The sequence below is a fragment of the Schistocerca gregaria genome, chromosome 6 (genome assembly GCF_023897955.1).
Source record: "Schistocerca gregaria isolate iqSchGreg1 chromosome 6, iqSchGreg1.2, whole genome shotgun sequence".
NCBI classification, from domain to species: Eukaryota; Metazoa; Arthropoda; class Insecta; order Orthoptera; family Acrididae; genus Schistocerca; species Schistocerca gregaria.
This window is the reverse complement of record NC_064925.1, coordinates 329,641,779-329,662,212: the sequence shown is the minus strand read 5'-3', so window position 1 is coordinate 329,662,212 and position 20,434 is coordinate 329,641,779. Positions and strand designations below refer to the sequence as shown.

Below are 20,434 nucleotides of genomic sequence, written 5' to 3'. Positions count from 1 at the left end.
CTACAAGATAAGGAACATGCAATCAACAGTACGATAAAAAACTCGATACTGATACTAATATACTAATAATCTATGCTCACATGTCAGTAAAACATAATGCCCTATTAAAAGAAGGAGGGGGACATCACATTCTCAAAATAACATACTATTATGTGCAACAAGCAAGGTATCATAAATCAGATTAAACAGCTGAAAAACTGACATGTTAGAGGCACTTTTACCTATAATGAAAAGAACAAAATAAGAGAACAAAAAGAAGGTAAAAAGCAACAGCTAGTAACATTGAAAGCCCATGGTTAGAAAACTCGCTTCATATCAGGAAATCGTAGACAGGAGCCCTCCAGCAACCTCCCTGTGCAGGACCACACTGCTAGTCGATGTGCTCATGTGTGTTACGGAGGGCACTAGCGCCACCATGCACATGGGGGGGGGGGGGGGGGGGGAGTAACAAACATTTATGCACTTGTCAAAAATCATGGGAATGATTGAGGCCCTCATTACACCACAATAATATAACCTATAAAATACTTCAGTATAAACAGATGCAAGAGCATACAACAGCAAACCCAGCCTCACTAACCAATCAGTCAAAAAAGTATGACCTTATGTTCTTGAAAGGCAATAACAGTTTGACATTATATTGTAATCTTTTAACCCCACCTGATTATTAAAGATGTGTTGGGGAATACAGCTTTAGACTCCACCTGATTTAAGGCCTCTTACAAAATGTTTAAGGTCAGCCCCTTTACTTATTTGTGTAAAACTTTTAAATTATTAGCTACACGTGTTATGGAGTGACCAGAATCACATAAGTAGCTACTTAAAAGTAGACTTCAAATTCCTCAGACTTTGAAGTTCTCAGAACATAATACTAAACTCTCTGCTAGTCTGTGCTACTTAACTGACAGGACAATAGTCACAACTGATGCAGTATACACCAGTAGTGTTGTGCTTTTCTCGAGCTACCTTCTCTCTATGTACAAGTCTTCGGCCAAGATTCTGTCGGATAAAGAATGTGAGCTTTATCTTTTTATCCTTAGCTTATTGCCCACTTAGTGTGAAATCATGCCAAAGTATGGTATACTGGGCTTGTTTATATGCCCTTGTCTGGTCTATTTGGTTTTAATGATTTTTATGTTGAAATATTTTATGGTTTATATGGTTGCACTGTGTAACAAAGGCCTCAATTGTCCCCATGATATTTGGATATGTGCGAAAATGTTTGTAATTTTCTCTGCTATGTATATTTTGTCACTAGTGCCCTCCATGATGACATGAGCACATTGATTGGCAGAGTGGCCCTTCATGATGAGGTAAGGATGCTTTTTGCTAAGGAGTGAGTATTCTTAAACATGGGCTTACAGTGTTATTAAATGCTGTTTTGTTTTCTTATTTTGTTCTTTTCATTGTATGTAACAGATTATTATGATAGTTAACTAGTTTCTATCATAATGTCAGACGTGTTTCCTGTCTTATAGGTGTGCATTTGAACATATTATTGTCATGCTCCTTTAAACAAAAAAGTTTACGAAGAGTCGAAAGCAGTTTATTTCTGAAATATGGTTTACCTCAGCTGCAGTTGATTTGAACAGAAAACTGTTTGTATCAGATAAAATTGTTGGCCAGTACTTGTTATCCGAAGGTGATAAGATACATATGAAAGTGAAAGTGATATATGAGGTTTGTTAAAAAAATTCCGGAAATTCACCCACATTATTTTTCAATGCTTATCTTTTACTTGTTGTGCATGGTCTCATTTGAAATACTCTTCTCCACAATTGATACGCTGCTAGTAACACCATATCCACTTCCAGAAGCAGTCTTGGTATGTCTGTTGCTGGATCGTGCAAAACGTTTTCTGCGAATTTTCTTTTATCTCATCTGTCATTACAAATTTTCATCCTTTCAAAATGTTTTTCTGGTTTGGGATTAAAAAGAGTTCACAGGGGCCAGGCCTGGAGGGTAAGGATGATGAGGCAGCACAGTGATTTTGTTTTTTGTGCAATAGCCACACTCCAATGGGGATGAGTGTGTGGCTACGTTATTGTGATGCAGGAGCCATGAATTGTCTTGCCACATTTCAGGCTATTTCCTTCTCACATTTTCTCACAGGCATTGCAACACGTCCTGATAGTATCATCGATTAACAGTTTGTTCCTGTGGAATGAATTCATGATGAAATAATCATTCAAAGTCAAAGAAAACTATCAGCATGACTTTGATATTTGACATGGTCTGTCAAGCTTTTTAAGGTCTTGGAGAATCTTTTCTGACCCATGGGAATGTGGGACCTTGGTCTCAACATTATAACCCAAAGTTAATGGCAACACGATGCTTTCCAATGTGTCATGATGTCATGACATTATACAGCTGAAATGTTACCTTCTTATGCAATCTCTCGGACAGTCAGTATTTGATTGACATGCACAATTTTGTTGACATTCCTGTCCAGAGCATTGTCGTTAGACATCAAAGGGCATCCTGAAGGAGTGTCACCCTTAACTTCCATCTTGGTCATTTTTAAACCATGTGAATCATTTGTAACATTGAGTATGGCTGAACCACTCATGACTGTAGGCTTTGTGCATCTTTTGGTATGTCTCTATGTAGGTTTGTTTGAGTCTCATGCAAAATTTAATGCAGATGCATTTGCTCTTCTAACTCTGCCATTTTGAAATTCACAAACTGTGCGACACATCATTGTACTCAATACAGCACTGAACAATAACTAATAGATGTGCAGCAATGAATCTTCCAGCAGTTACACATTAAACACAGGTGTGTGCAGGGATGCCAATCATATTTCGCTTGCTTTCAGAACTAGTAATTCATTCCATTTGGAGGATAGAGGGAAAGTTTGTGGAAATTTCAAAGGAAGTGCAGGTCACTCAGAACACAGTATGAGAGGGACCCACCCGTAGTGATGACAAGGGTAGATAAAGACCATATTCAAGCTGGTTCATGTACCATACCGATGGCCATTAATCTACTATGCAAGTTTGATCCTGGTCTGGCTCACAAGCTAGAATGCTACCTGTTAAGCTATAGGGCAGTTTTACATTGTAATTGTCACTACAGGGTATATTTAAGGCGTAGCATATTTTAATCCTTTTAACTAAACTTTTTGCCACTACAGTCACTGTAAGACCTTGCATGGTGTGCTGACCAGCTGTTCCTTGATTATCTGCAGTAGACATTAAAGTATTAGAGTGGCATATGGTCAGAAAAACTGATCTGCCTTCATAGAACCATGACTTCTCCTCCAAGTGGTTCCTCAAAGTTTGAATGGACCCTCTTTCAGATCTCTCATTAGTGAAAATCCTTAACAGTACCGCTGATTTCAGCTTGACTTCTCTGTGTGACAGCCAAGCATGCTGACTGCTCAGCCATAGAATCTTACTTCAGCAATGAATAAATAAATAAATAGATTAATTCCAATGTCTATTCCTGATGGAGAACCCAGTGAATCTGAAATGCTGATTAGTGTGTTTTTATTCCCTTGGCATTTGCCTTTTGACCTGACATATTGCCCAGATATTAAAATGAAAACATTCATGATACAAAACAAAATTTTGTAACAAAAACTTTAATACAAGAAAAGAAAGATACAGCTGGAGATGAATGTGAAAGTTTAAGAAACACATTGGAAAAGAAAATTACAAGATTAAATCCAACTATATCAAACAATTTTGTAACCATTGATTTTTAAAATTAAGTACGTAAGGAAAAAGTCTAATGATTCTACAATAAGAAATGAAACTCATGCTATTATAATGGAAATTCCTGCATAGAACAATATGGGAAATAAGGGAAAGGCAAACACTAACCTACAGCAGATTGAATGGTGAGAATACAGAAACAATTAGTACAGAACAACATTCACATTAGCTTTTGAACATTAGTTCTTTTTCTAGCAACAGTACACACGACCAAACATACTACACACAGATATCCAAAGCCACACTCATGTGATCACGGAGAGACTCTCATGTAATTGTATAGATTGTAACATGAAGTATGTGTAGTGGCTGTGCTCTGTAAGGGGAAGTAGTAAAGCACTCTGATGTACCGGGTCACTTGCCTTCTTAGTTGGGGCTGCTAATGCATGGCTGTGCAGTGGCTCTCAAATCATAGGTAAGCTGGTTCAAATTCTGGCAGTGGATGAAAATTTTACTGCCAGTACTTGTCCAGCATGGAGAGAAGAGATGGTGGCATAAAGTTCCTGATCACCAGTCTTTGCACCAATGTCCTGGATTAAATTCCAAGTCTCTCTACAGTGTCTCATGAAGTTAGGACATGTAAAATGCTATACACACCTCATTACATTCATCTACACTCTACAAATACATGTGTGATACAATTCTCACATACCTGCAAGAAAAGGGGATATTGTGAACAGAAGAGGAACACCCTTTATGAGAGGCAACTGAACACATTCCATGGAATATCCAAGCCAGCGAAGCCATATGACAGTTACATTTTTGCATTTACTGGCTTTAACTATGCCCATATATTCATCATATCTACTAGTGAATATTAGGATCTATGTAATTGCTTCAAATGCTTTGTAACATAGGACAGTTGTTTTTACCACTTATATTAGTTTCTTAAACTTGCTGATTTACAGTAGATTTGGTGATCACTGATTAAAAAAAATGCAAGACACTTTTGTGCCTTCATAAACAGCACAGTCATAGCAGAAGTTGTGTTAAGGATTTATAAGAGCTTAACACACTACTTAATTGTAAAAGAGATTATAGGAATTCAGTATCATTGCTGGCCAAAGCAGTAGTTGTTCACAGATGCAACTGTTGTCAGAAAGATACACTGCAATGAAACATAACCTCATGTAATTTCATTGTGCTTTTTGACTGGTCCTAGTACAGAAATCCATAAAGAAATAGTATGTGTAACTGTTGGAATTACAAAAATGCAGTAAGACTGTCCAATTTATGCCTTCAGTAAGCACAAATTTACAGCATTTCTGATGGAAACACTTAAAGTAGAAAATAATAATTTTAGCTCTTGGAACTGTGTTTCCCTTCTTCAGGGATGATTGAGAATGTTTGAGAAGGGGGCGACAGATCACTTTGACCTACTTGTTGCAGGAATGTAGTGTGATAAATATGATTAGATTAGATTAATGGTAGTTCCATAGATGATGAATATGACACTTCCTAATAATGTGGAATGTGTCAGTTTAACAAAAAGTTTCTTTACATGTTATAATTTGAGGTGTCTATCTGTCAGACTTTTGATGCTATTTGGTAAGTGACCAAAGATTTTTTGGCATCATAAGTCTCCCTTTCTGTGCCAAAGTTACATTTAACTCAAAGTAGTCAAGATCAGCCTTTCTCCTAGTGTTGAAGCTATGCACATTGCTATTGCCTTTGACCTGGAATGGGTTATTAATAACAAATTTCATAAATGAATATATATTCAATTACATGCTTTTGTGCAATGCATACTGTTTTCCTTAATGATGTATTACTCCAAAATGTGGTGCCATATTAAAGCAGTGATTGACAATATACACAGTAAGTTAATTTACTTGTATATTTCTCTCCAAAATTTTCAATAACCCTAACAGTGTAATTAGCTGAAATCAAAGATTTCAGGAGGTCATCAATGTATGTCTCCCAATTCAATATCTCATCAATGCATACATCCAAATATTTGGAATATTCTGCCTTGGCTCCAGACATCTGTTCAAACTCTATATTTGTTAATGATGTTTTGCCATTTACTGTACAAAACTGAATATACTGTGTTTTATCAAAATTGAGAGTCCATTTGCAGAGAACCACATGATAGTTTTCTGAAAGATATTATTTACAATTTTCTCAGCTAATTCTTGTTTGATGGGTGTGATTGCTATACTTGTATCATCAGCAAAGAGAAGTAGCTTCACATCTTCATGGATACAGAGTGCCAAGGCATTAACATATTGGGTGATTTCAGTTAAAGTTAAACTTTCGAAACACTGTAGGAATAACACCACTGGTCAGAATGATGTCAAATTGCAATGGAATATTATTGGAGAAGGGGGAAAATGTATGGCAGAAGAAAAAAAATAGTGTGAAAACTACCAATAGATGGCGCTGTATGTGTCAGAACACATATATGAAAACATCTGTCATGCGCACGGCCCATTGGAATTGGTATAAACATGCCGGGTACACGGCTTTTCATTGTTTTGAATCTGCGATGTTCATCATGACTGTCTAAATGTAGTATTGCACTCTGCTTGTAAAGATGTATTATAAGAATTATGACTGTGTACATGTCGCTCTGCAGAAGTTCCGGACACTGAAGGGTTTGAAAAAAGGCATTGGTTGGATGACTGCCGTGGATCTGGAGAAAATGAATCAGATATTTGAAATGATGGGCTCTTTTGGTGTTTAACCTGGTAGAGGGAGGAAATGAATTGATTCAACATCAGTGGAAGCAGTGGTCAGAGCAATGCAGGAGGAGACAAGTGGTCGTTTGCAAATGTGTAGTGTACAGAGAATTGCCCGAATATTTTATATACCTGTGAGCACAGTGTGTAAAATCCTAAAAAACATCCTTCTTTGCTATCCATTCAAAATCACCCATGTGCATGAGTTGCTTCCTATTGACCTGCCAGCAAGAGAGACCTTTGCTTAAGAATTTATTGCTTGTATGGAAGTGGACAATGATTGGCCATGGAAGATTTTGTGGACAGACAAAGCCCACTTACATCTGAAAGGGCATGTCAATACACAGAATTGTCGAATATGGGCAACGGAAAATCCACATGCATATCAACCAGTACCACTTCATCCTCAAAAGTCACTGTGTAGTGTGGGCTTACAGCATCATTTTTCGTAGGGCCATATTTTTTTGAAGACACAGGTGCTTCTGGTCCTGTTACCTGCACCCTCACTTGTAAGTGCTGTGAGTATCTTTGGCACAACCGCGTCATTCCAGCTCTCCAACAGCATAGATGTGTGGATAGGATTATTTTTATGCAAAATGGTGCACTTCCTCACATTGTATCTGCTGAAGTGCCATTTTGGAAATGCTAGAATTATCAGCTGCCATTTCCATACAGCCTATCTGTCCCAATCACCTGATCTTAATTCATTTGACTTCTGGCTGTGGGGCTATCTGAAAGATATTGTGTTCAGTGTTCTGATTGCAAACAGTTAGGGAACATGCTGTTTCTCGATTTCAAATTGTTGCAGAAAACAGTGGACACCGTATTGAACATGTTTTGCACGAATCACATGGAAATTATTAATCTCATTTGATTTTGATTGGTGCTTTTTATGTGGTTTTTGGCGTCAGGACAATTAAAAGCCAATGTGAGTGATGCTTTTTATGCGATTTTTGGCCTCAGGACAATTAAAAACCAATTTTTTCCATCCGATGTGACATGACCTTGCAATGGTGGATGGGCTTACGTAACTAACATTATCACACCCGTACACTCATGCGCACTGAGTAGTACAGTTTGTTTAATATCAGATGTACACCTTAGGCATTGTTGTATAATTCATTTGTCATTTGTAGTCGACCACTATCAAATTATGATGCTTACACTGCCATCTATTGCTACATTTTGTAATTATTTATTTTTCTTCTGCCACATGTTTTCCCCCTTCTTTGAAAATATTCCGTTGTGATATGACACAGCTCTGATCAGTGGTGTTATTTCTACAGTGGTTTGAAAGTTTAACTTTAATTATAATCAACCTGTACATTAAAAAGAATAAGGGATCCAGGATTGAACCTTGTTGGACCCCATTCTTGATACCTCCCCAGTATGAGGAATCTGCTGATTTTCACACATTGTGCGAAGTGATTATTTCAACCCTCTGTACTCTTCCAGTTAAATATGAATTAAACCATTTGTGCACAGTCCCACACAATGAAAATACATCAGAGAGAGTAGGAAGCAGTTGGTAAATACTCATTTTCTGTTAAGAGAGGATAGAGTAGACACAGTGGAAACAGAAAGAAATAATATAATTAAAAAATAAAAGGAAAGGGTCAAAGAGAAAGATGGCCTAGAAAAGCTAAACAGAGAGTTGGAGAGAGTTGGAGACAGAGAGGAAAAGTAAAAATGAACTTAATTGAAATAAATAAATAACTAATTAAGAAAATTTTGCAATATGAGAACAGAGGAAAGAGTAAATCCAGGAGGATGCAGGTATTTCAATGTGCACTGGAGATCAAGTTTTCACCTCTGAAGTTAAGGAAAACTAGTGCTGCATCTGAGGATCCAAACAGCACATTTGGTTTAGTTAGTGCTTGGATTTGTCAAGTAATACTATAGAGCATGCTCAGAAGCTTGAAACTAAATGTCCCATTGACACACATTTCTCTTGATTCTGCTCGTGTGTTCAACAGTTTTGTGATGGTCCTTCTTGCATAAATTTCTACACACGGAACAGTTGTCAGTTGATAAATAACACAGGTTTTTTTTGCCTTTAATGTTGTAGGATTTACTTTTGTTGGGACTGAAGTAAATTTTAATGAATGGGAGCATGTGGGGCATTTTTAAGTATGAGAACAAATTTCAGAGGTGGTACACTGAAGTAGCAATTTGATAAGACTGATGCAGATATGATGGTGAAAGATGACGATGAATTGCATTGGTAGTGTATTTGGGACATACGATATCATTTCATGGCTTAACTTGAGACAAGCATAGCTCTGCTTTAGTAATCTATTGCTGTATTTAAGACCTCTGTATTTTGGGATAAGGAGGGGGGGGGGGGGAGGGGCAGGGGGCAAGGATTACTTTTGGCTGTTTTGAGTGAAAAAACTATGATGGTCATGTCAGAGTAGGTGACTGCATGAGAGCTTACTTTGTGTATCTGTTTAGTGAGGTAGTTGCAGTAGAGGAAAGCATAGGAGAGATTACTGGTATAGGTTTTGAGGCAGATAAATTTACTGTGGTTAACCAGGCTATTGTATAGAAGGGGTTGCTTGACATAGAAAGGTTTTGCAGCTATCAGAGTGGAGGTATTGTTGCATATATGCTGAGAAGAGGTTGACAGACACTTCGCTAAAAGCCCCAGTGAGTATGAGGTCAAAACCAATAAAATGACTCTGGGTCTGGAGAAGGAGCAGTTGAGTTCAAGTTTGGAAAAGGTGTTAAGCTGTTTCAGGATGTGGAGGAGTTCCTTACATGGGTGTAGACCTCCAAGACATCACCAGTAAATCTGCACCAAGCAGAGTGTCACAGCTTTTCTGTCTGACCCTTTTATTACCTCCAATAATCTTCTAGTCTCTTTGATGCACTTCCCTTCACCTTTGTCTCATCTCATCTGCTTGACCTACACTCACCCCTTCCCAACCTTTTCCAAAAGATCCCTATATCCAGTATGAGTAAGAACTATATGGTGTAAAAATTAGTATTTTCTAATGTAAGTATTTCTGTTGGCAGTATTAGGAATTGTGCCTGAAATTCCAGAGAGCACTTTCTGGGAAGAATTGGTGAACTTATTATTTCCTTCCACATGCATTTTGCATAATGATCAGGATGGGAAAATTTGAGTTATTAGAGTCAATACAAAGGCTTGCTGACAATCATTCTTGCTGGTGGCATTTGCAAGTTGAATAGGGTAGGGTAGGAGGTGAGTTAATGGTATCAGAAGTACCCTCTGCAGAATGCCATTTGGTGGATTTGGTGGCTTGTGGATATATGTAAATTTAGTTTTGCGTCCTGTGTTTTGGTCATAATGAAAGTATTCTCGATTGAATTTCACTTGTGATACAATTAATGTTAGTATTACTCTTTTTTGCCAGTATTGATGTATATTACTGTGCAGTCCAAGTATGTTTAGCCAATATTGATGTATATTACCGTGCAGTCCAAGTAAGATAATGGCACTTAATGATGTTTGTAATATTTATATCTAAAGGAAAATTATCCACTCACCTATGGTGGACTGATGTGTGGTGCATAGAAACACGTAGATGGAAACACTGTTCACAATAGTTTTCAATGCCCCTGCTCTTTTTCTAATTAAAGTACACCCATTAAACACGCACTCCCATGCCTATCTCAAGACTCAGTCTCACTGTGGTTTCAGTAGAGTGTGTTTGCGTGTCTGTATGATTGTGTGCATGAGTGAGTATAATTTTATTAGAAAAAGAGCAGGAGCTCAAAAGCTAGTGTGAATAGTGTTTCCTGTATATGTTTCTATATGCTTCACTCATGAATCCAATATGGTGAGTACCTGAGCAGTTAACTTTCCCTTATTTTACATGTTATTCCATCCAGGAATTTCCATTATTGTAATATTTACATCTCTTATACTCCAGCTAAATATTTTACACTAAAGTACAGTAATTACAACAATATAATCACATATTCATATAATTGTCTGCAGAACTGATATGCAACACCAACATCACCATGAATCATCAGAACTGTCAGAGAGTGAAGGGGAAACAACACGTCATGCAGGTAGTACAGGGCTACCTCGAAGTCACTCAGAGAGACTTCTTGCTATGTTTCGGGATCACATACATCAGGAGCGTGAGCTACATGAAAGGTACCATGAACTGGTAAGTTGTGGATTCTATTACTATACATACATGAACGTGTGCATGTACATACATACATACACACACACACACACACACACACACACACACACACACACACACATTCATTCATTATTGTTTTGATTAGTTAGAGACAACGGGAGAGTTTCTTTCTGGGATGAAATGGGGTAGGAAAGGATGGAGTTTGAGGAATATAAAACCAGTATGAACCTGATAATGATTATATTCATTTATTTATACATTCATACAATTGTATGTGTGTACAATGGTTAACGAATTTCATAAAATTTAAAAGTATACACAAGAACATATTTCTAATCATGGGCATAATTTTACATAGGGTGTGCTACAAATGCTCAGAATATACTATATTTTCAGACTCATACTCAATACAGAGAAAAAAAGCAATCTTCCTGTACTACATCATCTATAATAGTAATATTCTTGCACCTATTAAATTCTTCACTTGCTTTTTACACCACAGCTTACTGTTTGGTAATATGTCGCCATCACCCTGAGTTTCTTTGTGTCCTCAAACACTATGTAGACAAGCAAAATTAAATAAAAAAAGTGTTTCAAATTATTTCTGAACACATTTATTTTCTTTATGGTCTTAAGATAATCAGACAGCTTGTTGAGCAGAATTCTACCAGTATTTTCAGGATCATTAATTGTATCAATTTACTACCAGTTGTAGAATTTTATGCCTTTATGGTATTTTCAGGATCATTAATTGTATCAATTTACTATCAGTTGTAGAATTTTATGTCTTTATGGAAACAAAGATAATGTGACTTACCAAACAGAAGTGCTGGCAGGTCGATAGACACACAAACAAACACAAACATACACACAAAATGCAAGCTTTCGCAACCAACGGTTGCTTCTTCAGGAAAGAGGGAAGGAGAGGGAAAGACGAAAGGATGTGGGTTTTGAGGGAGAGAGTAAGGAGTCATTCCAATCCCGGGGGCGGAAAGACTTACCTTAAGGGGAAAAAAGGGCAGGTATACACTCGCACACACACACACATATCCATCCACACATACACAGACACAAGCAGACTTCCGCTCCCGGGATTGGAATGACTCCTTACCCTCTCCCTTAATACCTACATCCTTTCATCTTTCCTTCTCCTTCCCTCTTTCCTGACGAAGCAACCGCCGGTTGCGAAAGCTCGAAATTTTGTGTGTATGTTTGTGTGTTTTTTATTGTGCCTATCTACCGGCGCTTTCCCCCTTGGTAAGTCTTGGAATCATTGTTTTTAATATATTATGTGGAAGTTTCTAGAAAGAAACTTCCACATGGGAAAAATATATTAAAAACAAAGATTCCAAGACTTACCAAGCGGGAAAGTGCCGGCAGACAGGCACAATGAACAAAACACACACACACAGAATTACTAGCTTTCGCAACCGATGGTTGCTTCTTCAGGAAGGAGAGGGAAAGACGAAAGGATGTGGGTTTTAAGGGAGAGGGTAAGGAGTCATTCCAATCCCGGGAGGGGAAAGACTTCCCTTAGGGGAAAAAAAAGGACAGGTGTACACTCGCACACACACACACACACACACACACACACACACACACACACACACACACATATCCATCCGCACATACACAGACACAAGCAGACATATTTAAAGGCCTTTAAATATGTCTGCTTGTGTCTATGTATGTGCGGATGGATATGTGGGTGTGTGTGTGTGTGTGTGTGTGTGTGTGTGTGTGTGTGTGTGTGTGTGCGCGAGTGTACACCAGTCCAGTGAAGAAACTGTGGGTCAGGATGAAGCTGGCTAAGGTGACGAGGAAAGAGGTTTTCGGTAGGGTGGCAGGTGATCGGCGTGAAAGGAAGTGTATAGGGAAGTGGCATACACAAATATCCCACACGTCCAGGGCCTCACTGCAGTGGAGCACTTCCTTTCACGCCAATCACGTGCCACCCTACCTAAAACCTCTTTCCTCGTCACCTTAGCCAGCTTCATCCTGACCCACAATTTCTTCACTTTTGAAGGCCAGACATACCAACAATTAAAGGGAACAGCCATGGGTACCAGGATGGCCCCCTCATATACCAACCTATTTATGGGTCGCTTAGAGGAAGCCTTCTTGGTTACCCAAGCCTGCCAACCCAAAGTTTGGTACAGATTTATTGATGACATCTTCATGATCTGGACCCACAGTGAAGAACAACTCCAGAATTTCCTCTCCAACCTCAACTCCTTTGGTTCCATCAGATTCACCTGGTCCTACTCCAAATCCCATGCCACTTTCCTTGACGTTGACCTCCATCTGTCCAATGGCCAGCTTCACACATCCGTCCACATCAAACCCACCAACAAGCAACAGTACCTCCATTATGACAGCTGCCACCCATTCCATATCAAACGGTCCCTTCCCTACAGCCTAGGCCTTCGTGGCAAACGAATCTGCTCCAGTCCTGAATCCCTGGACCATTACACCAACAACCTGAAAACAGCTTTCGCATCCCACAACTACCCTCCCGGCCTGGTACAGAAGCAGATAACCAGAGCCACTTCCTCATCCCCTCAAACCCAGACCTCTCACAGAAGAACCCCAAAAGTGCCCCACTTGTGACAGGATACTTCCCGGGACTGGATCAGACTCTGAATGTGGCTCTCCAGCAGGGATATGACTTCCTAAAATCCTGCCCCGAAATGAGATCCATCCTTCATGAAATCCTCCCCACTCCACTAAGAGTGTCTTTCCGCCGTCCACCTAACCTTCGTAACCTCTTAGTTCATCCCTATGAAATCCCCAAACCACCTTCCCTACCCTCTGGTTCAAACCCTTGCAACCACCCCCGGTGTAAAACCTGTCCTATGCACCCTCCCACCACCACCTACTCCAGTCCTGTAACCCGGAAGGTGTACTCGATCAAAGGCAGAGCCACGTGTGAAAGCACCCACGTGATTTACCAACTGACCTGCCTACACTGTGATGCTTTCTATGTGGGAATGACCAGCAACAAACTGTCCATTCGCATGAATGGACACAGACAGACAGTGTTTGTTGGTAATGAGGATCACCCTGTGGCTAAACATGCCTTGGTGCATGGCCAGTACATCTTGGCACACTGTTACACCGTCCGAGTTATCTGGATACTTCCCACCAACGCCAACCTATCCAAACTCCGGAGATGGGAACTTGCCCTTCAATATATCCTCTCTTCTCGTTATCCACCAGGCCTCAATCTCCGCTAATTTCAAGTTGCCTCCACTCATACCTCACCTGTCATTCAACATCATCTTTGCCTCCACACTTCCACCTTGACTTACATCTCTGCCCATACTCTTTGCCTTTAAATATGTCTGCTTGTGTCTGTGTATGTATGGATGGATATGTGTGTGTGTGTGTGTGTGTGTGTGTGTGTGTGTGTGTGTGTGTGTGTGTGCGCGCGCGCGAGTATATACCTATCCTTTTTTCCCCCTAAGGTAAGTCTTTCCGCTCCCGGGATTGGAATGACTCCTTACCCTCTCCCTTAAAACCCACATCCTTTCATCTTTCCTTTTCCTTCCCTCTTTCCTGACGAAGCAGCCGCCGGTTGCGAAAGCTCGAAATTCTGTGTGTGTGTGTTTGTGTGTTTTATTCATTGTGCCTATCTACCAGCACTTTCCCGCTTGGTAAGTCTTGGAATCTTTGTTTTTAATATATTTTTCCCATGTGGAAGTTTCTTTCTATTTTATTTACATCATCATTATATATTGCCTTTAAATATGTCTGCTTGTGTCTGTATATGTATGGATGGATATGTGTGTGTGTGTGTGTGTGTGTGTGTGAGTGTGTGTGTGTGTGCGCGAGTATATACCTATCCTTTTTCCCCCCTAAGGTAAGTCTTTCTGTTCCCGGGATTGGAATGACTCCTTACCCTCTCCCTTAAAACCCACATCCTTTCGTCTTTCCCTCTCCTTCCCTCTTTCCTGAAGAAGCAGCCGTTGGTTGTGAAAGCTAGAAATTTTGTGTGCGTGTTTGTGTGTTATTTTATTGTGCCTGTCTACCGGCGCTTTCCAGCTTGGTAAGTCTTGGAATCTTTGTTTTTAATATATATATAACATGTGACTTCCACAGTAGAAGTTTTTACAAATTATATCTTCCAACCTTCTTCCACCATAATGTTTAAAAACATCCCAGAATGAGATTTTCACTGTGCAGTGGAGTGTGCATTGATATGAAACTAACTTCCCGGCAGATTAAAACTGTGTGTCGGACCGAGACTCGAACTCAGGACCTTTGCCTTTCGCGGATATGTGCTCTACCATCTGAGCTACCCAAGCACAACTCACACCCCATCCTCACAGCTTTACTTCTGCCAGTATCTGGTCTCCTACTTTTCAAACTTCACAGAAGCTCTCCTGCAAACCTTGCAGAACCAGTACTCCTGGAAGAAAGGATGCCATGAAGGGTATTTAGCTACCTAACATGAGACTAAAACCAATCTGGCATATTTATGCACCATTTTTTTTATATTTTATTTTAGAACCATGGTTTTTGATAGGGTGATGGAATAGCTATGTAAGTTCCCCTGATTGTGCTGGATACTGTGAAAAGAGCATGAGAGTACCCCTTTATAACGTATCCCAGCTACTGGGTAAAGCAACACAGCATTACCTGTGACATATACTAAATGAGCGGTGACAGTTCCATTTCTCTGTTTACAAGCCTGGTAAGTTTGCACAATGTGACTAGAAAGCTGCACATATACAGCAGCTCCGCATTTGTGCAGAATTTCTGGCTGGCCTTGTTCTCCGGACAGTGGTAATGCTATAGATTTTCTTACTCAGGTGACACTTTATGGATATGTTTTGGAGTTAGCCTGTGTTTTGCGTGGGATGTCCCTAACTAACATGCAAATTAGGACCAGAGTGAAGCTCTGATGCATATCTCACTCATGAGGTTGCCCATCACTTATATGTGAGGAAAGATGCTGAAATAATGTAGCCTCAGTTCAACCTATCTTGAGCCAGCTAAACTTATCATAAATTTAATTAAGAGACTGATTATTATTTCCTCTCCAAAATAATGATGGGTAGGAAAGCAGGGAAACTGTGTAGTTCAACACAGAAAATTTTTACTTAGAGTACTACAGTGAGATTTGTTGACTCAAAGACAAGCATGAAATTCAAGTATGATCTGTATGAGAATCATATCACCATGAGTTATTGACAAATTTATGGACAGAAATAGGTGGAGGCACTTGCAAAATCCGATTGGAGACCTGTCTGACCAAATTGTTGTGAGGCACTTATATGTGACTGGGGCCGCAATGAGATGCCAAATAATTGTAATCGCAGGTAACATGTTGGTGATCAGACACATTGCCACACCCCATTGCTACTGAAAGGAAAGTGGTGCTAAGTGCATCCACTGTGAAGACAAGGCTACCATGTTGGGGCGTCAAATCTATTGATGGATTCCCTGTTAGCTGGAGCAGTGTATAACCACAAACAGCAGAGTTTGGCATGTAGATTACTGTTGCGATTCATGGACAGATGCACTGCAATGAAGTTGATGGTATCCAAGGTAGAGGGCTCCAAACTCGACCATGAAATGCTGTTTGCCTATTCTCCAACAAAGTACAGAAGAGTAAGTAATGTTCGACTCCTGTGATGATCAAGACAGTTATCCTTGTGTTTTCTTCATCACCGCTATGCCAGAGCTTCTGCTCCGTTGTGCTAGTGATCAGCCAGTGACAGACCAGCAACAATTTTTCATCCAATCATGATAGTTAAACAAACACCACAAATCTCCCACAACAAAATTTTGTCATTATAGTTGCTAGTGACAGCTCTCTGTGCCAGTCTCCATAATGACCATAATGATGAGCAGACATAAAAGTCAACCTTCCAATCACAGCCTCTGTAAAATGTCTGTGCAGTAAGCTGTTGGGTGTTGGACACCATCGGATTCTGCTAATTACATGGTCTATGTGTGATGCCACCATAGCAAACCATAGACTGTGTTTCACTGGCAGGCATCTTAGGAGGTGTAACAACTGCCTACACAACACTTGTCCTTTCCCTTTTGGAGTATCACTACATGCCGTGGGGTCCTTACCAGACAAGATTGATGGAGGCACCAAAAAAACTCTAGGAAGGGCAGTTCAGTTTGTACTGTCACAAAATAGGGGAGAGAGTATCATAGATATGGTACATGAGTTGAGGTGGCAAGTATTAGAATAAAAGTGTTTTATGTTGTGGTGAGACTTTTCACAAAGTTTCACTCACTAACATTCTTTTGTGAATTCGAAAATATTTTGTTGGCTCCCCTATTTAGGGAGAAATGGCAATCATAAAAAAATAAGAGTAATCAGAGTTCACACAAAAAGATTTACGAGCTCATATTTCATGTGTACTTTTCAGGAGTGTTATGGTAGAAAAATATCTGAAAGTTGGTCAATGAACCCCCTGCCAAGCACCTAAATGTGAATTGCAGAGATGTAGATGCATGATTGGTATGGACTAGATGATGGTGTGAAAGTGTGTAACAAGTATAGTGGTTGTCGCTGAATTATGAGCCATTGGATGGTTAGGAGGAAGTAGGGTTTTAGAACAATGTTGCTGAGTTTGTAAGGATCTGCTGACTACGTAATCTGAATAAATAGGGAAAAAGAGCATGTAGACTGGCACTCTAATCAAGGCAGCCCCAAAATTAAATAGTTACTCACTGCAGCCTCCCTTACTGTATCTTACACTGATGGTAAATACTGTTTGATTTACTATGAAATTGGTCTCACTTACATCTGTTGTTGAGGTTTGCACTGCTTGGCTGAATATTAATTGAATAGTTTATCAGTTAAAAAATGTATGCCAGAATATAGTAGCAAACCTGTAGCTTTCATGATGTATAATATATAGAAAGTTTACTTTGAAGGAACAAGTTTCTTTGCGCGTCTTATTAGAAATGAAATCTATTACAAAATTTTCATTCCAAACCATTTTCATCCTACATAGAAGGCACATGTGCTACCTTTATCTGCCTAAATGCAGGAAAAATTGTATTGCTACTAAATCACGCTATTTGTCATAACCACGTGAGTTTACAATCAATCACATAATAGTATTGAATAGAAAAACCTTCCAAAGGTTCTGCAAAATTATATTTATTTGGTCACAAACCAGCTTTCATCTTCTTAGACCATATTCAGGTGACAACTGAATGCCATAGACATAAAAAAAGAGATGTGACTTACATAGACATTATTGATTCAGAAGATAGAAAAATGATTACATGTAGAGTGTTTAGATAGGGAATTTTTACATATTCTCAACATGCAGAAATTATTACATTTAACCACAAGAGATGAAAACTGAATATAATTTATAATTTTAATTGAACATTTGTACAACTAAAATATAATTTAACTGAGGGAGAAAAAAAGGAAACTTGAGGCTGATAATTTACTAAGTTGACATACTGTGTCATACATTTATTGATTTCCACTTAGATTGTCTTTCTCCTTCCTTAAGCAAGTCTAAAATTTAACAGTCTCCATTATATGAGTAGTTTTCTACTGAAAGGAGTTTGGCAAAGGTTGAATCTTTCATTCTTTATCTCCACCGTCTCTCATGTTCAGATAACCTTATTGTTCCAATGTTCAAATGTGTGTGAAATCTTATGGGACTTAACTGCTAAGGTCATCAGTCCCTAAGCTTACACAGTACTTAACCTAAATTATCCTAAGGACTAACACACACACCCATGCCCGAGGGAGGACTCGAACGTTCTTTGGAACCAGCCACACAGTCCATGACTGCAGCGCCTTAGACCGCTCAGCTAATCCTGCGCGGCTAACCTAATTGTCACAGCCCTGCCTGACTGACCAGCATATATTTTTCCTCTGTACTTGCATGTGCTTTTATACACGCCCTGTGAGAAAGAGTTGCAGTTTGTCTATTAATAAAATTTTTGGTATGCTGTTGGTGTTACGGTACAGTATCATAAGGTGTACCTCAAGGCTCCTTTTTGGGGCCAATCCTGTTCTTATTCTACATAAATGACAGTCACCAACAAACTTTACATATTCACATACTGTTTTACCTTTCACCCAAATGAATACAGACTCATTTACAGATATTTTTCTCTTATTACGAGTATACAAAGACAATGCAGAAGGCGACATATAAGCTGATTTACCAAAGTCTTTATTTGCAATTTCTGCCATATGGTAAGTACGATAGGCAATAATGTCTCTATCAACAAAACTTTCAAGTCCAGGAACACTAGGTACTCCTGTACCTCCACATACAATGGCTACAGTGAGCCAACCATTACCGTGATCAAAATTATCAGTAATGTCAATACTAAAATAAGTCTACAACCACAGAAATACAAGGTCCGTCGACAAGTGCGGTAGCAGCAACACACTTCACTGGTATGCAGTTCTTCTTGTCTCCAACCGTTGAGGCGAACTCAATGCAGACAATGCTTCTGTTTTAATTGAAGGTTATGATGCTGAATAAATTATGAGCTCCATCATAAGCACACTGGATACTCTAGAAAACTGATTCCAGTTAAATGGGTTGAAACTGAACTGTGCAAAAACCCATATGGTTCATTTCAGAACCAAATATTCAAAATATTTGGAAATTAAAATACAACATAACATTGGGGGAAGATGACATGATCAAATTCCTAGGCCTAAATGTGGACAATAACTTAAGCTGGAATGCATATTTTGATTCCTATCAGATAAACTAAGCATTTTTATGGAAAATCTGGGATGGAATGTAACAATATTATGAAAAGGATAGTTGCTATGCATCATGTAGGGGAGATACTGAGTCGCAGAGAGGCACAACTAAATGAATGTCAGAAAAGTAATTCTACTGACTTGAGTACAAGAAAAATAGCACATCTTGATTACTTTGATTCTGTCGTTAGATATGGTATAATTTCCTGGAGAAATTCAAATAGTGTGTCTCGAATACTGAAACTACAGAAGAAAGTTATCAGATATGTGTATGAATAGCAAACAGAATCTTGTCACCCATTATTCTGGAAATACAAATCCTAACTGTTCCCTCCACATGCATTTATGATATTATAATATCCTACACAGCAGTTAAAAATTATTTTAGGAGAGTCATTTGAGCCACACATATAACATGAGGAATAAAAAAATATGCTACCCATGCACCAATAGAAATTACACCCATGGACTCCATAGTATGTGGGGATGACAAATATATATATATATATATATATATATATATATATATATATATATATATATATATATATATATATATAACAGAAAGAAAATTCCACATGGGAAAAATATATTAAAAACAAAGATTCCAAGACTTACCAAGCGGGAAAGCGCCGGCAGACAGGCACATGAACAAAACACACAAACACACACACAGAATTACGAGCTTTCGCAACTGGCAGTTGCTTCGTCAGGAAGGAAGGAAGGAGAGGGAAAAATGAAAGGATGTGGGTTTTAAGGGAGAGGGTAAGGAGTCATTCCAATCCCGGGAGCGGAAAGACTTCCCTTAGGGGAAAAAAGGACAGGTGTACACTCGCACACACACACACACACACACACATATACCTCTGGTGTGTGCCCCACTTGTGACAGAATACTTCCCGGGACTGGATCAGACCTTGAATGTGGCTCTCCAGCAGGGATACGACTTCCTAAAATCCTGCCCCGAAATGAGATCCATCCTTCATGAAATCCTCCCCACTCCACCAAGAGTGTCTTTCCGCCGTCCACCTAACCTTCGTAACCTCTTGGTTCATCCCTATGAAATCCCCAAACCACCTTCCCTACCCTCTGGCTCCTACCCTTGCAACCGCCCCCGGTGTAAAACCTGTCCTATGCACCCTCCCACCACCACCTACTCCAGTCCTGTAACCCGGAAGGTGTACA

The 20,434-nt window shown here is 39.2% G+C and overlaps 1 protein-coding gene across 2 annotated transcripts in view; it reads left to right on the top strand.

The window, feature by feature from the left end:
- LOC126278954 (1-phosphatidylinositol 4,5-bisphosphate phosphodiesterase classes I and II) overlaps positions 1–20,434 on the top strand; it is a 401,310-nt gene that overhangs the window by 345,416 nt on the left and 35,460 nt on the right. For both annotated transcript variants that reach the window (XM_049979233.1, XM_049979234.1), the window contains one exon: positions 10,368–10,545. In XM_049979233.1, the coding sequence (XP_049835190.1) occupies positions 10,368–10,545 (178 nt within the window). The remainder of the gene's footprint in view (positions 1–10,367; positions 10,546–20,434) is intronic.